Source organism: Pongo abelii, chromosome 1 (assembly GCF_028885655.2).
Source record: "Pongo abelii isolate AG06213 chromosome 1, NHGRI_mPonAbe1-v2.0_pri, whole genome shotgun sequence".
NCBI classification, from domain to species: domain Eukaryota; kingdom Metazoa; phylum Chordata; class Mammalia; order Primates; family Hominidae; genus Pongo; species Pongo abelii.
The window spans coordinates 214,845,490-214,864,332 of NC_071985.2; the positions used below are offsets into that span (position 1 = coordinate 214,845,490).

Consider the following 18,843-nt stretch of genomic DNA (forward strand, 5'->3'; position numbering starts at 1 on the left):
TTCAAGTGATCCGCCCGCCTCAGCCTACCAAAGTGCTGGGATTACAGGCGTGAGCCACCACACCCGGCCCCAGAGTGGTCTTGAAGGCCACCCTCCACCCACCTCTTGTTCGGACTCAGATAGGTGGGCTGAAGATCCGATATCTTCCCAGAATTCTACCCAGTTCTCTAAGAAAGGAGGCAAGGTCAGAGTTGCTCTCCTACTTCTCCTTCAATGATCCAAAGGCTCTAATGTCACCCTGAAAGCCAGGCAATCCGCCAGGCCTCCCAGTTCCTAGGAAAGCCTACTCATAGGCATGCTCCACTCCCCTCGGCAGCAGTCTGGAAAGTTCCTGATCCTGGTTTGGCCTTTCTTTCCGGGAGGGGTTTCCTCCTTCTCCCCTGCCCCCTCATTCCCCTCCACCCAGGAAAAAGGGGTGGGAAAGGCAGAGACATAAACACGAGTCTATTTTCACAGGAGAAGAGGCTCTGCCCAGGCCGCTCCCTTGTGGGCTGGAGCTGAGGCTTTTGATGGACATGAGCAGGTGGTTTTGTTTGGTGAGGAGCTGCCAGGGGGGAAATAACTCAGCGTTCCCCAATGAGGTGGGTTAACTGTGGAAAAGATGGAGCTGGATGTGAGAGCAGGGTCTTGGCCGGGTCTGTCTCCCCAGGTTCTGGAAGGGCTGAGGATGCCCAGGGCCAGGGACTAAAGCAACCGTCAATTCACACTGACCATCAGTTCACACCGACCATCAGTTCACACCTCCGCCATGGCTGCTCCCCTGAGCCTTGCAGTTCATCCCTACCCTGGGGCTGGCCTTGCCAAGAGAACAGGGGGAAAAAGCCCTGGGGGATTGGGAGCTGCCTGATGAGCAGAGTGGATGGGCAGCCTAACTGTTAGCCTGATGCTGTGACCAGGGGCTGGTGGATGTGGTTTGGGTGGAGGCAGGGGAGCAGTCTCTGGGAGCTGGGCTCTTCCTGGGTACAGAAGGCCAGTTAGGGAGGGCAGACACTGAAAAATGTCATTCGGCTTCAGGTCCAAGAAGATCCAGCCACAGACTCCTGGCCCACTCCACAAACTGCCCCCTGACTCCATACCAACAGCACTGGTCACGAAGAGAAAGAGAAACAGGGGTGTGGGGATGTGTGTTGGAGGGTGGGGGGATGACTCAGTTAGCTTTCCCCTAATCCTGGGAAAAACCACTCAGAGCCCATGCCCTTCCAACTTGAGTCAAGCACTCCTCCATCAGCTCGTCCTTCCCCAGGGGCCCGAGGGAGGAGCAGGAGACAGCCTTTCCCCTACTTTCTGCAGAGAGGGAACCCCCTGCACCTGGCACCTTCTCCTCCCCAGACTTAGGTCAGCAGAACACCTTACATTGCCCTGGATAGGAAACCAACTCAAGCATTGTCCAGCTAACTGAAAGGGGTCCAGGAGAGTGGGGAAGTGAAAGAAGGGAACAGAGGGAAGGGAACAGAAGGGATGGCAGTGAGGCAGAGGTGGAGGCCAGGGCACAGGTGAGGGGGGTGTGACGAGTGCACATTTAGTGAGAGCCTACTTGTACCAGGCACCTAATTTGAATTTTCCCTTAGTTCTCACAGCAACCCCTGAGAGGTAGCAATGATCACCCCTGTTTTCCGATGAGGAAAAGGAAGCCCAGAGAGGTTAAGCAAGCTGTGCCAGGGTCACACAGCAATTTAGTAAATGGCAGAACCAGAGCTCCAACTCAGGGCTGCTTGTCGGCACAGGTGACACAGTTTCTCTCGCTCCAGGCTTCCTTCTACCCATGGGGCATGAGGGAGAGGCCTCCCGAGAAAGCGGAGGCCTGAAAGAGACCGTGAGAAGGCAAAGGGAGGAAGCGGGCAGCAGGAGACTCACCCAGGAAGGAAGGAGAAGGAAGGGCTGGGCGGGGCGCAGAGGAGCTCGCAGCCGGGGTTAAAGCCCCATGTTCCTACAACCCGCTAAGCCGGAGAAATGAATTCTGATCCCTCCAAAACCCAACCTTGGAAAATGTGCGAGAGAAGGGTCTCCTTTCAGGGGGGCAGGCAATCCTCCACACCTCCTCCTGAAGCCCTGGTAATGCCAGGATGTCCCCAATCTGCTTTGAGGAATGGAGAGATTAAGAATAATAAAAAAATTGCAATAAAATATGTGTGAAGGAGGGGGTAATTGTGGACAAACGCAGCATTCAAATTCATTTTTCAGCTCTTTTACACACCATTTCAATCTTATTTTCTGCTTGTTAATGAGATCTTGTTGCCTGGGCTAGGCAAAACCTTCCAATATCAGGACGTAATTGCACATAATTTTCTCTCCTACCAGTGATTTGCATCAGTTTTTTTAAAAATTCTGGGCTATTTAACACCCCACAATCCCCCTCCCCATCTTCCTGCCTACAAATCTCTCGCTCCCTCCTCCTTCCTCGCCCCTGGTCCAGCAAGACTCATTTTAAATGCCTATTATAAATGCAGTGTCGCCAATGAAGGGGTGGGGACATGAAGAGGAAGTGATAAGAGAGAGGTAGGAATCTCCAGTGTCCACTGTGTGAGTGGCACTACTCAGTTCCCTAGGGCAAGTGGACTGTCTTGGTCGTGTCTTGCTGAGAGTCAAGTGTTGGTGAGGTTCCTGGGTTCGGCAGACCTGAATTAGAACCCCATCTCCATCACTCACCTGCTCTGTGACCTTCAGCAAGTGACTTGACCTCTCTGAGCCTATTTCCCCAAGAGTAGGGTTGCTGTGGGGCTGGAATGACTTCAGATAGGCAAAGTGCTTACATGGGATCTGGCGTCCAGTAGGTGTGCCATTGATGGACTGTCTTTTCTTGCTGAACTGGATGCCCAGAGGCCTCAGACAATGACAGAGGGCAATACTCGGCATGTGTTGTTAAGACGCACCCAGGAGACCCCATTCACAAATAAATAAAGGTAAAGCCTTGAGCTTGATTTCTGTGGGTCTCAGGAGGAAAGAGGAAGCTTGGCGTTTGGGGACAGCGACTCTGAACCTGACTCTGCCATTAATTGCCCCTGTGACCTGGGACCTCCGCTTCCCTGGATGGACCACCAGACCAACCTCACCAGGCAGATACAACACAGTAGCATAGTGAGCTCTGGAGCCACTGTTGGAATCCTAACTCTGCCACTTGCCAGATCCTAGCACACAACCTGGCACCTGGAAGAGGCTCCATAAATGTTTGTTAGGTGGTTGGATGGATAGGGGACCCTGGACAAGGAAGGTTTCTTCATCTGTAAAACGAGGGTCACAAGATAACAGCCAAGAGTCAAGGAGGGCAAGTGGGGTCAGCATTCAGGCCCATCGGGAACTGGCCCTCTGTAAGCACGATCTCTGCCATTGCTGTCGCCATAATTACTAAAGGCACAGGCTGGACCAGAGAGAAGGGTATCAAGAATCAGGAAAGGACAGAAAGGCTGGTTGGCTGTGATCGTGGTTGTGTGGTTAACTGCACTCTTAGAGAATATTCTTCATTAGCTCGGTGTGTGGGGAAATTGTAAATATGTAAATCCCTTTATGGGTTCCTTCATTTTAAGCTCCAGAAAGGAACAAAGGAGACAATGAGTGTGGGACATTACGAAAGAGCACCAGGAGCGGTGCTGGAGAGACCAACGCCCCTTCCACGAGGTCGTGGCAAGAGCCCTCCAGACCCCAGCCAAGGGTGCTGCTAACCCAATGGTATGATTTTCGGAAAATCTGGGGGGAGATTAGGCCCTCTCTGGGCCTCAGTTTCCACTTCCCACTCTGATATAGTTGGCATCTTAAAAAGGTTGGGAGATGAGGAAGTTCCAGCTAACCACACCTCCCAGCCGCACCTGGCACACACCACCTGGGCCCTCAGGAAGCCTCCAGCACAAGGCACCCTGCCTGCAGCCTTCAATCCAAGGGACCCTCGAAACTGGCAGAACTTTTCTCCTGGTTCTTTTCTTGGGATCTCGGCCTGCCAAGAACTGCAGCTCTGAATGACTTCCTGATGCCTGTCTCCCCCACCTGTCTCTTGGAGCTCTGCTCCAAGAGAGGGCTGTGCTTCTACCATCAGACTAAGGCATCTAAGGATGAGGGTTTTGTCTCTTCCATCAGACTATGAGCTCCTGAGGACAGGGGCTGTGTCTTCCCCATCCGACTGGGGCATCTAAGGATGAGGGGTTTGTCTCTTCCATCAGACTATGAGTTCCTGAAGACAGGGGCTGTGTCTTCCCCACCAGACTGGAGATCCCTGAAGGGCCAGCCTTGTGTTCTCCTTTCTACCTGTGGCCACTACTCATAAGAGCCTGGCCTGCTTGGGATTCCTAGAAAGGGGCTGGTATGAATGGATCAATCTGCAGGTGTCACATTATTCAAAGTCATTCGTGTTACAAAAGGTTCCTTTTGTCCTAAGTTGTTTTATATTTTTAATTAATTAATTAATTTTGAGACAGGGTCTCACTCTGTCGCCTAGGCTGGCGCACAGTGGCACAATCACAGCTCACTGCAGCCTCAACCTCCCAGGGTCAATCAATCCTCCCACCTCAGCCACCCTAGTAGCTGGGACCACAGGCTTGCCCCACCGTATCTGGCTAATTTTTTAATTTTTTGTAGAGACTGGGTTTCGCTATGTTGCTCAGGCTGGTCTTGAACTCTGACCTCAAGTGATCCTCCCACCTCGGCCTCCCAAAGTGCTGGGATTACAGACGTGAGCCATGGCACCCCACCTCTAAGTTGTTTTCTAACAGTCATTGTCCAAGTAACTGGCCCTCAGCCCGGAGCAAAGGGGAGAGAGTGGGCTGGGGGTTGCAGGTAGTCTATGATCCTAACCCCAGATGAACCTCATCAGGAATGAGGTCTCACAGGCAGGATTCCTTTTCCCTACATCTCTTCAGAAGGACCCAGTGCACAGAGCCAGGGACATCCAAGTGTTGAGTGCCTAATCCCTAATCCTATTAGGCCGGGGCTTGGGCTGGTAGGGGAGATGATGAGGGAACCAAGCCTCAAGGGTATCCAAACCTCTTGAAAGGCATTCGCCCATATAACTCAGCTCTGCCCATTGGTCCCTAACCTGAGGTCATTGGCCTCAGTTTTCTCATCCACCACCTGAGTCGAATGAGCTCTTTCCTCCACCAAGCTGAAGGGGGTGGCTTCCATAGATGGGGGTGGCTTCCCTAGATGATTTCTTCTTGCACCAGCCAATCTCTAAAAAGAGTGCAAGTGAGGGCATTTCTGAGAGGCAGGAAGACAGAACAAGTAACTAAGATTCAGGCTCTAGGCCGGGCACAGTGGCTCACGCCTGTAATCCTAACACTTTGGGAAGCTGAGGTGGGTGGATCACTTAAGGTCAGGAGTTCAAGACCAGCCTGGCCAACATGGTGAAATCCCGTCTCTACTAAAAATACAAAAAATTAGCTGGGTGTGGTGGCACGTGCCTGTAGTCCCAGCTACTCTGGAGGCTGAGGCAGGAAAACTGCTTGAACCTGGGAGGAGGCAGAGGTTGCAATGAGCCAAGATCGCGCCACAGCACTCCAGCCTGGGCAACAGAGTGAAACCTTATCTCAAAAAAAAAAAGAAAGAAAAGAAAAGAAAAGAAAAAGATTTCAGGCTCTAAAGACATGGGTTTGAATCCTGGTTCTACCCTTTAAGTGGATTAATATATGTAAAACACCCAGAGCAGGATCTGAAGGTTAGAAGGGCTCCAGAAAATTCAGCTGTCCTTGTCAACACTGGTATTAAACATACTGTATGCCTTTTAAAATTATATTTTTTGTCTGTCTGACCCTGTTGTACTGTCACCTCCACTAGGACAATATATAAGAGTTTTCCTTTCATGTTCACTGATTTATCCCAAGTGCCTAGAACAGTGCCTGGCACATAGTAGGTTCTCTATAAATATTCATCATGTTAGTGACTCCCTTCCAAGCCAGGGGGCACGTGCAGAGATGAGATGAGTAAATGGCTTTTCCTTGAGATTCTGCATAGAGTCCCTGGTGTTCTGTGGTCCCCACTTCCTAGGCTGGGTTTGAGACAAGGGACTTGGGTCAAGCCACTGGAGGAGGCACATCTTCCCCACAGTAGTAGCAAGCTGCCCAGCGTGATGCACAGCTAGCTTATCCCAGATCTGCCCAGGTGCTCGGTAGAGCCACAACTTCATCCTCCAGTGTAAGCCCCTTTGGCTTCTGTAAGAACAAAAATTCCGGCCAGACGCAGTGGCTCACGCCTGTAATACCAGCACTTTGGGAGGCCAAGGTGGGTGGATCACCTGAGGTCAGGAGTTTGAGACCAGTCTGGCCAGCATGGCAAAACCCTGTCTCTACTAAATATACAAAAATTAGTCGGAAGTGGCGGCGGGCGCCTGTAATCCCAGCTGCTCAGGAGGCGAAGACAGGAGAATTGCTTGAACCCGGGAGGCGGAGGTTGCAATGAGCCAAGATCGCGCCACTGCACTCCAGCCTGGGCAACAGAGTTAGACTCTGTCTAAAAAAAAAAAAGAGAGAGAGAGAGAGAAAGAAAAAAAAAAGAAAAGAAAAAAATTCCTTCCAGTTTTGAGGTCCACAGTTTTCTGGGCAATGTGTCAGGGACCTGCCATCCTGGAGAAGGGGACAGTGTGCTAACCCCACAGCCCAGGGGGGAAGCTTAACTTGTCCCTCCTGCCCAGGTGAGCTATAGAGAAGCCAGTCCTGTTGAGAAGAGAGGACGCAGGAGGCAGATCTGTCCTTACAGGGCGTCTCCCTACAGATCCTTTTACACAGAGGATTCCTGGCCCCGCGCCTCCCAGGACCACAGCGATGTGCTGATGGTGTCAAGTCCACCTGCCCAGACTGAGGAGGGAGGGCAGTGGGAGTCGGAGCCTAGCAACCCCGGGAGCTTTTGTACAAGACCCAGAAACTCCCGCCCTGCTCGCTGCACCCATCCTTCAGGAAGTGCTCGCAGCTTAACCTCTGCGGTTCACATGCACAGAAGCACACACAGCCTGCCCTGCTGCCCCTGCACCCGCCCTCCTCCAGCAGCTGTTCACCTCCTGGTCCCCTCTGCCCCTGTCAGACCCTCCATCTGTCTTCACACCTTTGATGGGAGCCTGTGAGCTTCTCCAATTCATCATGTCAGCCTCCCAGCCCTGAGGAATGGGCTGGAGGCGTCTCGCTTTAAGCTTCGGTGAAATTCTGGGCTGGGTGGAGGGCTGGGGTTCCAACTTAGGAACTTCCAGAAAAGGATGGAAAACACGTCATCCAACTGTGAAGTCTCCTAGCCATGGGGGAGATGCTCCCCCTTGATCCATTGCTCACACCAGTGGGTCAGTTTCCCATCCCCAACCCACACTCTGGAGGCCTGGGGCCCTTTCTTTGCTAAGTCTCTCTTTTGTCCTGTGACAGAGTCCTGTGTTGGGGATAAACCTCAGCCCACAGTGAGACAGGGTGGGCTGGGAAAAGCAGTGGTCACGGAGTCAGGTGCCCCGGATTCTCAACCCTGGCCTGGCCAATGTGTACCGGGGCCCTCCATCTCCAAAGCAAGACAGCTGCTCACAGAACCCCAAAGACCCTCTTCAGCTTTCTAAGGACGCTCCTCCAAATTTGTTTTGTACCACCAAGCCGCGCCTGGACCCTATTCTTGGGTGTGGACACCTTGGATCTCAGCAGTGTCCTCCCCCAGCCAGCTCAGGGATCCTGTTGTGACTCATCTCAAGGGTTCTGGAACTTACTCAAGGGCTCTGGAAGGTTAGCACTAATGAGATGGAGGCCATGACCTTGAACCCCAAAGAGGCCAACTGGGGTCCCCAGGGAAGACATTCTGGCCGACAGGCTGTATTCCACATGCAGGGTTTAGTTCACCTGGGATCGCAGCAAGAGAGTGGGGTGGCCTAGTGAGGACTAGTGCAGGGGCTGACAAGGTCAGCCAAGTAAGTGGCATCACCCTTCATACTGTGGACCCTGAGAGGGCTTGATGCATCACCATTAGGAGCTCTGCAGGCAGCTGCCTACAGGTACTGGGCACTCACTCTGTGCCAGACCTGAGCTGAGTGCCTTCCACAGATCATCTCATTCAATCCTCAGCAACCTTGGGAGGCAAGTACTGGACTTATCTCCATTTCATAGATGAGAAAATTGAGGCATAGAAAGAGGAAGGGACTTACTCAAGGGTTTTCCCATAAATAAATGATGGAGCTGAAATGCAATTAACCCTCAACTACACAAATTAATGGAGGCGAACAGAAATGAATCCAGACAAGCAGAAAATTAACATTCTTGGGAATGTTTCAGACAAGTTTTTTTTTTTTTTTTTTTTTTTTAATTTACTGTAAGGGCCTGACTTATTTTAGGCTTTGTGGACCACATGATCTCTCTTTTTATTTATTTATTTATTTTTTTGAGATGGAGTCTCACTCTGTCACCCAGGCTGGAGTGCAATGGTGCAATCTTGGCTCACTGCAACCTCTGCCTCGCGGGTTCAAGTGATTCTCCCGCCTCAGCCTCCCGAGTAGCTGAAATTACAGGCACCTGCCATCATGGCTGGCTAATTTTTGTATTCTTGTAGAGACGGAGTTTCACCATGTTGGCCAGGCTGGTCTTGAACTCCTGACCTCAGGTGATCCACCCGCCTCGGTCTCCCAAAGTCCTGGGATTACAGGTGTGAGCCACCACGCTCGGCCTTATATGATCTCTTTTAAAACTACTCAATTCTGCAGTGGTGGCAAAAAAGCCACCATAAATAAATGGACATGGCTGTATTCCAATAAAACTTTATTTACAAAAAACAGGGAGCTGGACTGATGTGGCCCGCAGGATGTAGCTTGCTGGCCTTCTTTGAATTCTTTCTATTCTCCTTTTAGGTAATGGGTTTCCTATATTAATTACATTGTCCTGACACTGGGAGGGCCAGAGAACTAATATTTACTTGGCACTGATTTCATGCCAGGCTCTGGGCTAGGTGCTCAGACCTGTTAGCATATTGAATGTGGCAAGCATCCCTTGTTGAGATGTTAGTTACAAACTCTCTTTGTTTAATAGGGGATAAACTGAGGCTCACAGATGCTGACTTGCCTCAGAGACCCCTGAGCAGTAGAGCTGGGATTTAGACCCATGCAACAGGCTTCACTGTTCTGCCACACTATGGCTCTTCAGATCAGTTCGGATCATGTGCAGTGGATTCTCACCACAGACATGTGGCGGGGGCACTTTATCCCTTCCCCCACGGATATTTGGGAGCCTGCTGAAGCTACAAAAAAATGAGCCCATCCGTTCGTCAAGTTCATTGGGACTTCCGGCATTATCAAGTCCTGTTCCCCAAACTCACCAATAACCACCATCAGCGCCCACATTATCTCTCTGACTTCATTCAAAGCAAGTCCTGGGACTTCTAACAGCACCTGAGGCAATGAGTGACTTAACCAATCACACAGGAGCAAACAGAATTCCAATGACGAATCAGGGTAGAGTTACCGACCCAGAACCCCATCCACAATTCTCTCCACCAATAGGACATGGTCCTGCCTTTCAGGAATTGGTCACTCCTGGTGAAAAGCCAAGAGCACGGGACAGAGTCCAGGGAGGATTCCTGGTTCTAGAACAAAAACCCGACCACAGTCAGCCTGCTACAGGAAAGAGCGCAAGGCTTCCACCCACGTGCTGTCTGCAGATGTCTGACTTTTGTGGCGGTGGGATCCTGGGTCCTGAGGCCACCTACCTGAGGAGACAGGCCGTTGCTGACCGGGTTCATGTGGTTGGAGGGTGCCGCTGGATTCATGAAGCTGTCGGAGTAGCTGGAGAAGCTGTGGCGGGCTCCGTAGGCAGAGCTGGTGTCGGCGGCTGCAGCCGCTGCAGCCAGCCCACCCTGGTGCATGGTGGATGGTGGCAGGGGCTGGGGCCGGTGCACAGTGCTGCCCCCATCTGTAGAGAGACCCAAGAGAGGTCCTAAGCAAGTGGCCTCACCCTGGAGGCTGGGCCTCTGAGAGCAGAAGGCAAGCCAAGAGCCTCCTCCTCCTGGTCTCCATCCCTTGGAGGGAAGGGACCACCCCCTCATGCTACCTGAGATGAGACAAGTTGGCTCCTGGGCAGGGCAGTAGGCACTGGCCAGGTCTTGACTGACAACCCAACATTCTAGACAACCCCTAGACAGATGCACACCAGCCACTGTTCCTCAGTGCTTGGCACACAGTAGGTGCTCAATAAATGTCAGCTGGGCTGAAAGCCAGACCTTGATGGGGACTCTGTTAATCTACCCAGTTTGTTTTGTTTTGTGTGCGTCAACCACTTGCCAGGTGCTTTTACAAAACGCTGCCTAAGGGTATGAAGCAAGACTGTAAATCCCATTTTACACATGAAGAAACCAAGGCTTGGTGGTCTTGGGGCACTCACACAAGATGACCAGGCTAGTGAGTGATGGGACCAGGATTCAAATGGCCTAACTCTGGAGCCATCTCTGTTCTTTACTGCTAGGCTGTTATTCTGCTCTCTCTGGGCCCCTCTGTGCAGCTTTGCGGGGGCTGGGACCCTCAACACTGGTTCAATTTATCTTACCAAGTCACAGTGGTGCTGGAGGGGGCTCTTTGACTTTCTCCTTGACCTCCAGAACTTCAGCCTGCCAGTCATTTAAGAGGAGGCTTTATGAGGTAGCTATCTTTTTTAAAATTTAATTTTTTTTTTTTTTTTGAGATGGAGTCTCACTCTGTCACCCAGGCTGGAGTGCAGTGGCGCGATCTGGGCTCCATGCAACCTCCGCCTCCTGGGTTCAAGCGATTCCCCTGCCTCAGCCTCCTGAGTAGCTGGGATTACAGATGCATGCCACCATGCCCAGCTAATTTTTTTTTTTTTTTTTTTTGTATTTTTAGTAGAGACTGAGTTTCACATGTTGGCCAGGCTGGTCTCCAACTCTTGGCCTCAAGCGATCCGCCCGCCTCAGCCTCCCAAAGTGCTGGGATTGCAGTTGTGAGCCACTGCGCCCAGCTCATGAGGCCAATATCAAGTAATGTTATTCCTGGTGTGTGCTGGGACAGGGCGTGGGGGGTGACAGAATGAGAGCAAGGTCCGGTGAGGTGGGGGGAGGGAACACTTCTTCCCCTACAAGGCTCACCTTCTCTCCTGGGACCCAGACTTTCCTTTCCTCTTCCAAGGCCCCTCTGATCCCCTATCCTCTCCCACCCACTCACCTTCTTCCTTCTGCCTATCCCTTTCCAAGGCTAAAAGGGAATCTTATACTTCAAGCCACTGGGAGAACTGGGCTCAAGTGAGGCCTCCTTCCCAGGCAGACCTCAGGGCTCTGACCCTGCTCAGCCCAGCCTGGCCCTAGGGCTGTTCACCCCAGAGTGGGGGGAATCCCTCAGAGGGAGTTTTCTCAGGTCCTCAAAGGAGGCCCTGACCTTTATTCCATCTCTGAAAATGGAACTTTCGAGAGAGAGGCAAGAAAATGAGGTCCCAGGAAATTATTTAAGCCCCTTTGTAAATTTTTTTTTGGTCATAGGTTGGAGACCAACATAATCTAAAAAAAAAAAAAAGATTCCAACATGATTCCAACATCTTCCCAACAAGTACACACACACGTGCACACGCACACACTCATGCACACACTCACACACACACTCATTCACTCATACGCACACACTCATGCACTCACACGCACACACTCATGCACGCACTCCCACGCACACAGGTACTTATGTCACTCTCTCATTTTAAAAACTCAAAGACTGTGACTATGCATGGTCCCAAAGTCCCTGGAGAATCTGTCCCTTTCCCTCCAAAGCAGGTCAGCCCAGTGTCCTCTCCTCCAAATCCTCGCTGCTCAAAGCCTGGTCCATGCTCCACCAGCTTGGGCATTCCCAGGGGGATTTTTAGAAGTGCAGAATCTCGGGCCTCACCCAGACCAGCATTTTAGTAACATTCCTGGGAGATCCCTGGTACCATTTGAGAAGCTCAGTTCTAAACAGGTGCACAGGGGCTGCCTTGGGGACCCTACGTGGCTGCTCTGTGTCAGGGCCAAGAATTTCAAGGGCAGGATTGCATCTTTTTTCTCTTAATAGCCTGCTTACATGAAAGTAAGAAATGGTCATAAAAAAAAGAAGAGCCTTTGTAAGTGAAAGTAAAGAAAGAAGAGAAGGGGCACCACTGAGATGGCAGGATGGGGCCGGGACACTCACCTTGGGAGATGGTGGTGGTGGGGTAGGTGGAGTCCGGCAGCTGGTAGGGGGGCAGCGTGGGCATACCAGCGGGTGGGAAGCCTCCTGGCAGAAGGTGGTTGAACGCCGCCAGCTGGTTGGCTCCTGCCTGCTTACGCCAACGGGCGCGGCGGTTACTGAACCAGACCTGGGGGATGGAGAGCAGAGAATGGAGACCCCTCAGCCAGGTTCCTGGCAGAGAGCTGCAACACATCTAGACCCAGTTGCCCAAGCCGTCACCCTCTGATCCAGCCAGCATCCTCTTGCAGGCCCTGGCATTGTGCAGCATGGGACGATTTGCAAAGTGTTGTCATAGGTATGAGCCCATTCTGCCCTCATAACCACCAGTGAGGGGGTTCTATATTATCCCCATTCTACAGATGAGGAAACCAAGACCCAAAGAAAGTGGGTGACTTGTCCGTGGGCCAGGTTGAGTCAGTGGCCCGGCCAGTCTGTGTGGCTCTCAGGCCAGTGCTCTTTCCTCTGCAGCTGCTCCTTCCTGGAGGAGTGCTGGTGCCCTGCTTGACCACCTTCTCCAGGAAGCCTCTCAGGAGGAAGCCACGCATCTGCAACCCACCTGAATGAGACCTGCACTTCAGACCCAGATGTGCAAGCCAGGTTCTTTCTCTGGAGACTGAGGCCCTACTTTGCTTACACACCCTGGGCCTGCTTGAAATAGGAAACACACACACACACACACACACACACACACACACACGGATTTATCAAACATTAGTGGGATAATAACCCAGTATCTTTGTCTTCCCTTCCTGTGCTGGCATTTCACATGTCAATCCATGCATAGAGACCCATGAGACGTATTCTCCTATTCCCATTTTACAGAAAGGGAAACCAAGGCTCACAGAGGTCAAGTTGCTTGCCCAAGTCCACAGAGCTAGTCTGTGTTGGAGCTGAGGTTCAAACTTAAAATCAGTCTGGCCGGGCGCCGTGGCTCACACCTGTAATCCCGGCACTTTGGGAGGCCGAGGTGGGTGGATCATGAGGTCAGGAGATTGAGACCATCCTGGCTAACATGGTGAAACCCTGTCTCTTCTAAAAATACAAAAAATTAGCCAGGCGTGGTGGTGGGCGCCTGTAGTCCCAGCTAGTCGGGACTGAGGCAGGAGAATGGCATGAACCCGGGAGGCAGAGCTTGCAGTGAGCCGAGATCGCGCCACTGCACTCCAGTCTGGGCGACAAGCTAGACTCCACCTCAAAAAAAAAAAAAAATCAGTTTGGCTTTCTAGAGCCCACTTATCTGGATTTGCAAGTTTCCTGGGACAGGTCAGAGACAGAGGAGAATGAGGGTGCACACTGGGGCAGCCTTGAGGGGGCTGTTTTCCATCTTCAGCTTTGCACATGCTGTTCCCTTTCACCTGAACACTCTTCTGCAGCTGGCTCTTTGGCCTTCAGAGCTCAGCTGAAATGCTTCCTCCTACTCCTACTCCTTAATTGCCGCATCTAAGGTGGGTTCAGGTAGGTTCTCTGCCTTCTGTCAGGGGGGCCTCCTGCCTGTGTGCTTCCCCACAGGATCAATGATTCTAATTATCTGTCTCTTGGCTGTGCTGCTCCTAATGTCCCCCTCGGACTCAAGCTCCATGGGGCAGAGGCCATGCATTCCTTGCCCAATGCCTGGAGCTTAGTAAGTGTTCAAGGAATACTTGTCGAATGAATGAAGGAGTGAATGATGAATGAATGAATGAATGAACAAGGGGAGGCAGGATTGGCTCTGGGGTGTCTTTGCTGGGGCTGGGGCCACAAGGCTTGGTTGGTGTCCCAACCTGATGGGGAGTGAAGGCCGCAACCTCTCCTGGCACCTGATCACCCAAGACCCCCAAATCTCTGGACCGTGTCTGCTGAGATGAGGGAGGGGAGTGCAGCCAGGTGGAGGGCGCTTATGTGCCCCTAGAGTCATCCTTCCCGGGTGGGAAAAGCAGCGTTCAGCTTTGCAGGCTGGATAAACAAGAGCTGCCGGCTTTGATCTGTTGAGGTTTCACAGAGAAAGGGAGAAGAGGCAGCCAAGCCTGGAGGGAAAACGACTGGCTCCCGATGGGATGGATTCAAAGCCCTGGCTTCTCCCCACTTCTGCAGGGCACCGAGGGCTTCCCCGGGGCACCCTGGAGTGGGAGGGATGCTGGAGGGAGCCCTGCAAGGAATGGCCTCGCCTCCGAGCTTCCAGGCTCTGCGGGAAGGGTGTGGGGAGGTCTTTGTACTAATTCAGTGTTTCCCAAACAGTGGGCCTCCTGTCACTGCTCCGTGTTGGAGAAACAGAATTCAGTAACCTGAACATGAGGATGGGAAAGTTATTCCTTTTCACTTCTCTCCCAGGCCTCCTGGGCATGGAGAAGAGGGGAAGAGGGGTCTCAGTTTGGTGCTAATGCATCCTCAGCGCCTTTCTAACCTGTGCTAATCTCTCTTCTGAACGCAGGGAGACGAGGCGTTTGCAGGTGACATTTTCCTGAAAGGCTTTAAACACGTTGTTTTGTTTCCCTTTGTGTGTTGTGTGTGTGCGTGTGTGTGTGTGTGTATTTTAACAATTGCCTTCCCTTTATGGGAGTGTTGTGCATTTTTATTTTAAAACACATTGATTTCGTTGAAAAGTAAATAACAATATAGATAATATGTGAAGGTGGCGAACATCTTGGGTGGGTGGGAGAATGATGGGCATTTGGGATATGCCACTCTAGTTTGCTATGCAGCAGCAGGTCCTTAGGTGCCGCTCATCTTTTCCTCAAAAAAAGAATGCTGAATAAAGTTGGATGCATTCTTCCTCCTTCCCTTCCCTTCTAATCTCTTCCCTTTCTTTTCCTACTCTTCCCTTCCTTCTTTATTCCCGCCTTCTCATCTCAAACTTTTACTGGGACTCCTCTCTGTGCCAAGCAAGACAGGCTAGAGAGATGGACAGGACCCACTCCTAGCCCTCAAACTGCCCTTTGCCTGGGCATGAGTCAAAGAGCAGCTGCTTTTCAGTGCAGTAAGCTCAGATGGGGTGACATGCAAGGTAGGATAAGGAGCTCAGAGGAAGGGCTTCCAACTCTGCCTCTCAGAATCCAGGAGGACTTCCTGGAGGAGAGGGCATGCCTTTGTTGCCAATTCTGTCATCTCTTCTTCCTTCATTGTCCTACGTCCCTAGGTTCACATCCCTCCCAGTAGGCACCTCCCTTCTCACTAAGTGTAACAGAATGGTTGAGAGCAGGGATTCTGGAGTCAACTGCCTGGGATGGAATTCTGCCTCTAACTCCTAAGATGGGAAAATTTTTGTTATCCCAGTTTCTTCATAAAATGGGGCTAATAACAGCCACCTCCTAGGTAGTTCTGGACCTCAAATGAGTTAGCACAGGCAACATGCTTAGAACAGCGTCAGCCACAGGTAAGCATCATTCTGCTGGAGACCCTCTAAGATAGCTGAGCTGGAAGGGTCTGTGCCAGCGTCTTGTATGAGCTGCCCGTTTACAAAGAGGGAAATAAACGCTCTAAAAGGGACAGTGACAGCCCCAGCACCCTACCCAGAATCTCTGGTCAGGACTGAGTTCTTTGAAAGCAGGCGCTGGGTTTTATTCTTCATTTCTGATCCTTCTCTCAATACCCTGCACTGGGAGTAGAGTATACTTGATGCCATCTGTGTACTGTGTCCAATATTCCATCTGGCCCTTCTCTTCATGTAGCACAGAGGAAACGAACCTGAGCAGATAGACTTGGGTTCAAGTCCCAGCACAGTCACTTTGAACTGTATCTTTTTTTTAAGTTTTAGTTTTTGTGGCTACATAGTAGGCATGCATATTTATAGGAGAGAGAGGATCTTTGATATAGGCATACAATGTATAATAATCACATCGGGGTAAATGGGGTATCCATCACCTCAAGCATTTACCCTTTGTGTTACAAACAGTCCAATTATACTCTTTTAGTTATTTTTAAAGGTACAATTAAATTATTATTGACTATAGTCACCCTATTGTGTTATCAAATACAAATACATCTTCTTCATCCTTATTCGTTTTTTGAACCCATTAACCATCCTCACTTCTCCTCCCACTTCCACTACCTGCCCAAGCCTCTGGTAACCATCCTTCTGCTCTCTATCTCCATGAGCTCAGTTGCCTTAATTTTTAGCTCTCACAAATAAATGAGAACATGTGAAGTTTGTCTTTTTGTGCCTGGCTTATTTCACTTAACATAATGACCTCCAGTCCCATCCATGTTGTTGCAAAGGACAGGATCTCATTCTTTTTTATGGCTGAATAGTACTCCACTGTATATATGTATAACTGTGCTTTAGGAAGTTACTTTCCTTAGGTAAATCTCAGTTTTCTCATCTGCAAAATGGAGAGAAGAATAACACATAACACCGCAGGGTCATGGTGAGAATTAATAAAGATAACATATGCATGATGACTCATCATGCCTGGCACATAAGAAATGCACCATGAAGGCCGGGTGCAGTGGCTCATGCCTGTAATCCCAGCACTTTGGGAGGCCGAGACCAGCAGATCACCAGAGGTCAGGAGTTCAAGACCAGCCTGGCCAACATGGCAAAACCCTGTCTCTATTAAAAATACAAAAAATTAGCCAGGTGTGGTGGTGGGCACCTGTAATCCCAGCTACTTGGGAGGCTGAGGCAGGAGAATCGTTTGCAACTTGGAGGCGGAGGTTGCAGTGAGCTGAGACTGCACCATTGTACTCCAGCCTGGGCAACAGAGTGAAACTCTGTCTCAAAAAAAAAAAAGGAAAAAAAAAAAGAAATGCACCATGAATGCTACCTAGTGTTATTAAGATATTCAGTATAAGTTGTTGGTTAGTGAATCTCTGTAGTGCTTCCAGAATGGGATTTCTGTTCAGAACATCCCACCCCTACCCCAAGCAAAGAGCAGGGTTCCAAGGACCATAAAGTAAAGAGGCGCTGCACACAGCCCTAGTTTCCCGGTGCTGATCATCTGAAGGATGGGGAAGTCATCACAGGCAGTCATGGGAGAGGCCTTGGGGTGACTTTGGGACCTATCAGCCCTGCAGCCTCTATTTCTAGAAGAAATTCACAGGCTCAGGGTTGTGGCACCCAGGAAAAAATGGATCTGCTCACCTCTAAGGAAGATATATGCATCACTCCAGAGAAAGGAGTGATGGGTCCCCGGGCAGGGGTTCTCCTGCTTGACACCCCCTTGGCTGCCCTTCACGTGGCTCTGGCTTTCTCCTGGCTGAGGCAGAGGTGTTACAGGCACTGGTAACATCTAGCAAGCTTCAAGCAGAGGCTCCTGGCCCCTGCAGGGAGGCAGGGCTTGAGGGAGCCAGAGAGGATAACAGGCCACTCTTTGGTGACCAGATCCCCACGTGACATCATGTTTACCTGCACACATGTTTATGAGAATGCCAGCTTCAAGACAGCAGAGCTTTTTGCCCACTGAATCCCCAATGCCTAGAACAGCACCTGGCACACAGCAAGTACTCCGTAAATGACTGCTGGGTGAATGTATCTGGAGCTGCAAAGGTGGCTAGAATTGAGCTGCCAAGAACAGGCAGAGTTTGAGTAAGAACAACCCCTATTTATGGCATTTCTGTGTGCAGGTACTTCCTGTTTTTTTTTTTTTTTTTACATGTAATCATTTAATCCTCAGAGCAAGGTAGACATCATTATCATCATCTTGCCTGTGAGAGATGGGTGCAGGGTGGAGAGGGTAAGAGATGGAGCTGGAATCCACATCTAGGTATTTGGCTCCAAGCCCACCCTGAACCAGTCCACTAACCCACCCATCTCCCAGGTCCACTGAGATGAGATATTATACGATTGCAAAATCCCAGAACCACAGACCTTTAGAATCAAAGACCAGGACCTAAAATGTATGAAGCCATACAATCTAAGCAGTACTCAGGGGACTTTGAGGTCATAACTCAAAGACCTCAAGGTCCCTGATTGACTGGACATTGTGCTTTTGTTTGAACACTTCTGGTAATGGGAATCTCATCACCTCACAAAGCATCCCTGATTGTCAGTAAACAGGGATCCCAGAAATGTAAGGGTTTTAGTGATTGTTGAGTTTCATCCCCTTATTTGCAGACAGGAAACGAAGTCTCAGGCAAGGAAATTGACCTGTTGAAGGTGACACAGCTGACCAAAGGCAGGAACCCTGAGCTCTTAGTCCTGAGCTCTTTCCTGCAGACCTTCATGTTGGACTTTAGATGCTCGCCTCTTGACCCTGGCCCTGGGTTCACCCTTTGGAGATGCTCAGAGCAGCTGTGTCCTTCAAGTCTCCACTTCTCCAGGCTAAATGTTCTTGATTTATTTTATTTTATGTTTATTTATTTATTTATTTTTGAGACGGAGTTTTGCTCTTGCTGCCTAGGCTGGACTGCAATGGCACGATCTCAGCTCACTGCAACCTCCACCTACCCGGTTCAAGCAATTCTCCTGCCTCAGTCTCCTGCGTAGCTGGGATTACAGGCATGCGCCACCATGCCCGGCTAATTTTGTATTTTTAGTAGAGACGGGGTTTCTCCATGTTGGTCAGGCTGGTCTCAAACTCCTGACCTCAGGTGATCCACCCACCTTGGCCTCCCAAAGGGCTAGGATTACAGGAGTGAGCCACCGCACCAGGCCATTTATTCTTTAAAAACTCAAACATTTTTTGTTCCCTCTTCTCTAAGAAAGCTCTCAGGCTAAGTGGGGAGATCCAGCCCTGCCCTGGGAGAGATTCTGGTCTAATGGGGAGTCCCTGCCCTGCCCTAGAGGGAGCTCCATGCACTGGGGAAGC

General features: G+C 50.7%; 1 protein-coding gene across 6 annotated transcripts in view; it reads right to left on the minus strand.

Moving 5' to 3' along the window:
• PAX7 (paired box 7) overlaps window positions 1–18,843 on the minus strand; it is a 120,114-nt gene that overhangs the window by 38,147 nt on the left and 63,124 nt on the right. For all 6 annotated transcript variants that reach the window (XM_054540825.2, XM_054540839.1, XM_002811397.4 and 3 more), the window contains exons 6-7: window positions 12,083–12,248; window positions 9,634–9,836 (exon numbers count right to left, since the gene is read on the minus strand). In XM_054540825.2, coding sequence (XP_054396800.1) covers window positions 9,634–9,836; window positions 12,083–12,248 — 369 coding nt within the window. The remainder of the gene's footprint in view (window positions 1–9,633; window positions 9,837–12,082; window positions 12,249–18,843) is intronic.